Source organism: Rutidosis leptorrhynchoides, chromosome 8 (assembly GCF_046630445.1).
Source record: "Rutidosis leptorrhynchoides isolate AG116_Rl617_1_P2 chromosome 8, CSIRO_AGI_Rlap_v1, whole genome shotgun sequence".
NCBI classification, from domain to species: Eukaryota; Viridiplantae; Streptophyta; class Magnoliopsida; order Asterales; family Asteraceae; genus Rutidosis; species Rutidosis leptorrhynchoides.
Genome location: NC_092340.1, coordinates 320,073,058 through 320,080,080, shown reverse-complemented (window position 1 = coordinate 320,080,080; position 7,023 = coordinate 320,073,058). Strand labels below are relative to the sequence as shown.

General features: G+C 38.3%; 3 protein-coding genes across 3 annotated transcripts; all 3 read left to right on the top strand.

The window, feature by feature from the left end:
• The first annotated feature begins 365 nt into the window (after positions 1-365).
• Positions 366-4,196, top strand: LOC139864448 (uncharacterized). The gene is made up of 4 exons (XM_071853031.1): positions 366-506; positions 1,011-1,076; positions 1,607-2,483; positions 3,544-4,196. Exons 1-4 carry the CDS (start codon positions 366-368, stop codon positions 4,194-4,196), a joined length of 1,737 nt encoding a protein of 578 aa, XP_071709132.1.
• Positions 4,197-4,294: 98 nt separating this feature from the next.
• Positions 4,295-5,665, top strand: LOC139864447 (uncharacterized). Its single transcript, XM_071853029.1, has 3 exons — positions 4,295-4,538; positions 4,644-5,168; positions 5,382-5,665. Exons 1-3 carry the CDS (start codon positions 4,295-4,297, stop codon positions 5,663-5,665), a joined length of 1,053 nt encoding a protein of 350 aa, XP_071709130.1.
• A 49-nt stretch (positions 5,666-5,714) lies between these two features.
• On the top strand, positions 5,715-6,200 carry LOC139864446 (uncharacterized). Its single transcript, XM_071853028.1, has one exon. The coding sequence runs from the start codon at positions 5,715-5,717 to the stop codon at positions 6,198-6,200; it is 486 nt and encodes a 161-aa protein (XP_071709129.1).
• Positions 6,201-7,023: the final 823 nt, after the last annotated feature.

Below are 7,023 nucleotides of genomic sequence, written 5' to 3'. Positions count from 1 at the left end.
TGTATATGTAAGCATCTATACATACGTATGTATGAATGTATTTATACAGATATATGTATATATATATATATATGTACACATTTGTATGTATGTATATATACAGATATATGTACATGTTATATGAATCTATCTATGTTTGTATATATCTATTAAATACCAATATTAATTATCACTCCCTTTGAACTTCCACTTCAGCACCCTTTGCTCTTCAACCCACACAAGTTATATGCCACTATAAATCTAGTTTGAGCAAGTTATATCTCCTCAAGCTTCAATGTCTACAAGTCAAAAACCATCCACTTCTACGAATATCTCCCCAGGTATGACCTTCATTATCAAGTATTGAATATATTTACTAACAATCCATGGCATTCAGCTTTCTTTGCTTAAATTGCAGTGGGAAGGAGCACCATATGCATGTCAAAATTCCTAAATGGCCCTATATCAATCTACTCATCAACAACCCTCACGCGTTATGGGAAACCACAAATGTACCATGGGCTCATGTTAAATGACGCCTGCACCAACATCTCAGGTTCGGCTTTAATCCCTCAGCCTTATTTTGTAAACGTAGATTTAACATGCCACACATTTAGTTTCGGGAGACACTATTATGCAGGAACAGCTTTCAATACAGAGCTCCCCGGTTTCACAAACATGCTAGGGCATTCAATAATGATTCATTCAACAAATTCACCAAATAGCACCAGAACACAACAATTTGTCGGACTTAAACTAATTGGTCCAGGTTCTCCACTATCATTCGGTAACTACATTTTACGACATCACTGTCCTAACACATCAATCAATAACGTACCTGTAAATGTATTTGCATTAACACTCATTTCACCTTATCCACCTGACTGAAAACAATATTATCTCCACAGCCGATACACATGCACCTGTAATTTATCGTGATGAAGTTGGCACCACAAGTAAGTAACATGTTAAATAATGTATCTTTCATGTACAATGTCACAGTGTTTTAACACACAGTTTTAATTGCACAGACACGATACGGCCCGTCTCAGATCGTTGCAAAAAGACCATCCAAAGGCGCGCAGCCAACTCTTCAGGTAACAACTACCAACATCCCCTGTTGACTAACCGCTAATTATTTATAAACGGAATTACAACGATGCATCTACATTGTCATGTTGCAAAAGATTCAAAAAAAAGTTACTTTGTTCGGGAATTATGTGCATCATATTAACACTTACCTATTCTGACTTGGGCAGCTATCAACGTCGAATATCATAATCAAGGACCTCCTACATTCAAGTGTCCTACTTGCAACGCAACTATGTGGTACGACGAAAGACACAATAAACCAAAACATACCAAAAAACTAACTTTTTCAATTTGCTGCCAAAATGAGAAAATACTCCTGCCAAAACTCAATTCCCCACCTCCTCTTTTGATGAGATTACTTGATTATACTGACACCTCAACCACAAGATTTCAAGAGCAAATAAGGGTATATAACAGCATGTTTTCATTTACATCTTTCGGAGCACGGATTGACCACACCATCAACCGGGGCCGCGGCCCATACACATTTAGAATAAGCGGGCAAACATATCATAAGATTGGTTCACTCTTACAGGAGGACGGACGATCACCAAGGTATGCACAGCTATATTTTTATGACACACAGAATGAGGCTGCAAACCGCATGTCGGCTTTTTTAGGAGGTGATTCGAGAGAGACAGTAGACGAAACCTTAACTAATAGCTTGATTACCATGCTCGATGAATTTAGTGCGGTCGCACAGGCATTTCGTATGGCACGTGATTGGGCCAGTAACAATACATCCGTCGACTGCACACTTCGATTGCTTGCAAAAATATCAAACTCCCGTCAGTATAACGCACCAAACGTTGGTGAGGTGGCAGCTCTTATCACTAGCGACTTTGGTCACTGTAATTCTTCACATGATATTATTGTACAACAACGCAACTGCGCACCCCAAAGAATCTCTGAGCTCCATCAATTATATATGGCATTACAGTACCCATTACTCTTCCCATATGGTGAAACTGGCTATCATGAAAACATACCCTACCATTGTAACAGTGGAAGGAGGAAAACTTCACGGGGTTACATCACCATGCGAGAATTTTACTGCTACAGAATTCAGCAACGGGAAAACGAAGGTACGACCCTACTTAGGGGTGGGTGGTTATTCCAACAATACTTGGTTGACGCTTATACAGCAGTCGAAGAACAAAGGCTTAAGTATTTGAGAAATCACCAAAACGAACTGTGCACCGATCTATACAACAACGTATGCGATGCGGTAACAAGGGGCGACACCAAAGCCGCTTCAATTGGAAAACGAATAATTTTACCATCCTTACACACAGGCAGTCCACGCTACATGCTTCAAAACTACCAAGATGCTATGGCTTTGTGTCGTGAATTCGATAACCCGAACTTATTCATTACCTTCACTTCTAACCCAAAATGGCCAGAAATAGAAGGTATGCTATCCTTTATCGAGGGCCAGCGAGCACCGGACCGTCCTGAAATTGTAGCGAGAGTCTTCAACAAAAACTAGACAACCTCATGAATGATATAATGAAAGGAAACATCTTCGGGACATGCGAAGCAGGTACTATATACACATCATTTCCCAAATTTTATTATCAGCATGTGCATAACTCATTACAGGTATGCCCTACCCTTCAACTTCTTTACCTATTTAACTGCAATGCTGGAGCAGTTTGCCCACTGTTTCTCCCGTAAATAATAAATGCTATAAGTACAAACCTCAAAATGGGCTAAATCATGATCAAATTTATTTTATTATAGAATACAATCATTTCCCAGGTATATGCAATTCACTGTATATATGTTAACATATAAATATAAATACATGACCTAATTAAAGAAGAGTACTTAATGTAGTTGCATTACAGAAACATGTACCTTCTGCTTTTTCCAATTTTTTCACCACCAAACCACCTACATATAACCTGCAGTACGACTTCAGGAAAATGTCCCGCGCATTGCCTACTTGCAGGTATATATATTATAGGTATTATTCAAAATGCCAGTGGTCTCATAAAGCTTGAATCATACTGATTTATTTAAAAATTATTTTTAACACATGAACATCTATAGGGCTGCGGATAACTTTTGTCATTACAAATAAATAATCCCATAGATCAGTAACCGAAGACGCGGAAATATATGAGATAAATAGTGGGGTTATGGATAATAGGTTTATGAATTTGATTGTGTTGGTTTTCCCCCATTATTCATTTTGCTAATAAAGGCTCATATCATTAGCCCTGAGTAAAAATCTCTTTCAGATGTTTGTATATTAATAGTCTTAAGCACAATTTTTTTCCCTATAAAGCAGGAAACTTAGAATATTTAAAAGTCTATATTAATAGTAACACTTGCCAACATTCTATATGTAAAAAAATATTTTTAAATTTTAAAAGTTATACCTATTGTAATATGTATGTGCACACTTTGTAATAATGCATGTCCTCCTATACTTACCCGTGAATTGCGTGAATTGTTTACTGGCAGGTATACATATTATTGAATTCCAAAAACGTGGGTTGCCGCATGTCCATATCTTAATTTGGTTAACCTGTGCATACAAATGCAAGACACCAGAAGACATCAATGATCTCATATCGGCCGAAATTCCTAGCGAGAAACATGATCCCGATGGATACAAGGCTGTCACAGAGTTCATGTTACACGACCCATGCGGTCGTCAACACAAAGTTGCCCCATGTATGATTGATAACCAATGCTCAAAACATTTCCCTAAGCCATATTATTCCGAGACCATAATCGATGAAGACGGGTACGCTAACTATAGACGACGCAACAACGGTGTCAATGTTAAAAAAGGTAAAACAACACTAGACAACAGTTTTATCGTGCCCTACAATAGATATATGTTGATCAGATACAACGCACATATCAATGTCGAGTGGTGTAATAGATCTCGAGCGATTAAGTATCTATTCAAATACTTAAATAAAGGGCCAGATCGAGCCACAATCGTCATACAAGAAAACGTATTACCCGCACAAAACTCATCAGACATCCTGAAAAAATTATTGACGTCGATGAAATCAAGAATTATTTGGATTGCCGCTATTTATCTCCGTGCGAAGCTGTATGGAGATTATTTTCTTACGACATCCACTTCTCTAAGCCGTCCGTGATTAAGCTATCATATCATCTACCAAACCAGCAGTCGGTCACTCTACATGATTCACAATATCTTCCGACCCTCCTACAACGGCCAAGCATCAAAGAAACCATGTTCACACAATGGTTTGAGCTTAATAAACAAGATCCGAAAGCGCGGAACCTTACATACGCAAAAATCCCTAAAGAGTATATCTGGAATAATGATGCAAAAGAATGGGCCCCCAGAAAGCTAAGACCCTCAATTGGTCGTATTGTCTATTCAAATCCAGCGTTCGGTGAGCGTTACTATCTAAGAATGTTGTTAAACATTGTAAAGGGACCACGTTCATTTGAAGAACTCCGTACGGTTGATGGTACGTTACACCACACTTTCAAAGACGTTTGCTTCGCGTACGGTTTACTCCACGATGATAGGTAATGGACAGAAGCTATTTCTGAAGCAAAAATCTGGGCATCAGGTGCGCAACTTCGCGATTTATTCGTAACCATGCTACTCTTTTACAATATAACAAACCCACTCAAACTATGGGAACAACACTGGGAAGATTTAGCCGACGACATTCTTCATAAAAAAAGAAAAATCATCAACTTCCCAGATTTGACCCTAACCGATTCTCAGATTAAAAATTACTGTTTGGTAGAAATACAGGGAGTTTTACATAAACACGAGAAGTCACTCTCTGATTTCCCATCTCTGCCACAGCCTGACGAATCTCTGCTAACTCAATTGGACAATCGCTTGATCCGAGAAGAGTTAAATTACAACATAAAGGAAATGAAGAACTTGCATGACAACCTGTTCAGGTCTCTTAACACTGAACAACTCGCACTATATGAGCGGCTAATCAAAGCGGTCACAAATCAGGAAGGCGGGCTGTATTTCTTATATGGCCCAGGTGGGACTGGGAAGACTTTTTTATACAATACTATTCTAACAAAACTCAGATCTGAGGAAATGATTGCGCTAGCAGTTGCATCATCAGGTATGTTTTTTTTACTTAAATTTTTATTTTTTTCATTTTCCATCAGCCATTATTTGTGGCACATTTTTTTAAAATATAAGGCATCAGTATGTCTAACACGACCTGACATACTCTAATATTATATCATATTTTCCTACACCAAACATCATGCACATACTACGTAGGTGTGTTGTTTACACTAAATTAACAAAATGTAACGCCTTGAAAATGTAGGAATCGCTTCATTGTTACTACCCGGTGGGCGGACTGCACACAGTCGATTTGTTATCCCACTCGAACTGATGGAGAATAGCACCTGCGGTATAAAACAAAAAACGCATTTGGCGGCGCTAATGCACGAAGCGAGACTAATAATCTGGGATGAAGCACCTATGACTCAAAGGTATGCCTTTGAAGTATTGGATAAAACTCTAAGAGATATTTTAGGTTCTAAAAATGAGGCAAATAGACAAAAGTTATTTGGTGGTACGCCTTTGAAGTATTGGATAAAACTCTAAGAGATCTGAATTGTGGAAATTCTGTCACCTACATACCCTATCACGCATTATGAGGGTGAACGAATACACTGTTGATGGCCAAATAGATAATCGAAAACGGACATTCAATAAATGGGTCCTAGACGTGGGAGATGGTAACGTGCCTGCATCATCTAAAGATGGAGATTATGAACCATCATGGATAAAGATTCCCGAGGAATTCATTGTAAAACACGGAATAAACCCAATTGAAACAATTGTTGATACCATTTTCCCAGATTTCGCTTCAAGGCAGGACGATGAAGACTATTTGCGAGAAAGGGCAATATTGACCCCCAGAAATGATGACGCAGATGCGATTAACAAGCACATGTTTAAGAAACTACAAGGTGAAACAATGACATTCAAAAGCTCGGATGAAATTTGCAAAGGCTCCACCGACAGCATCGAACAGCAACAATCATACCCGGTGGAATATTTAAACAAGCTCGATTTTCCTGGTGTGCCTCCTCACAAATTAAAGTTAAAAATAGGCCAGCCAATAATGTTGTTGTGAAATCTACATCCCAGTGGCGGGCTATGTAATGGTATGCGACTGATCATAATAGCATTTCAAAAGTTTGTACTCCGGGCTCGCATCATTACGGGATCGCATATAGGTTCAACGGTAATAATCCACAGAATTGTCCTCACCTCAGCACAAGCAAAGTGGCCATTTGTTATGCAACGAATCCAATTCCCTGTCAAACCGTGTTACGCTATGACGATTAACAAAAGCCAGGGGCAGTCACTTAATTTGGTCGGTCTCTACCTCCCTAAACCGGTATTTAGCCACGGACAACTATATGTCGCCTTCTCACGTGTCACAACCCCAAATGGTCTTAAAATAGTCATGATTGATGATAGTGATGAGCGATTGAAGGGACACACAAAAAATGTTGTTTACAAAGAAACGTTCTTCAACCTCAACCAAACTTTGTAATGGTAACGCTCAAGGAATCATTTCTAATACATATCTTTATTAAGTTATATATTCAATTTTAACTGTGGACTACCAAAATTATGTGTACTACAAATATCTGATTATAATTTTTCATTTGTGTCTTAGACAACCCAGATAAACGACCAACGCCATCTAGAGATACTCTGGAAATTTAAGGTAATTTCAAACATTTATACATCTTTTATGTTTTCTGCTACATTCCTACTCACACGATATTTACAATTAATTACAGTGTTTCAAAAACTCATACCCGAAACCTATTTGTCTTAAGTATTGGAAACACAGACTATGAATCTCGATTCAACCTAGCCCGTTCGTTAACAGGTTAGTACAAGTGATAATGCTAAAAACGAACATATATTTTATAGCATTATTC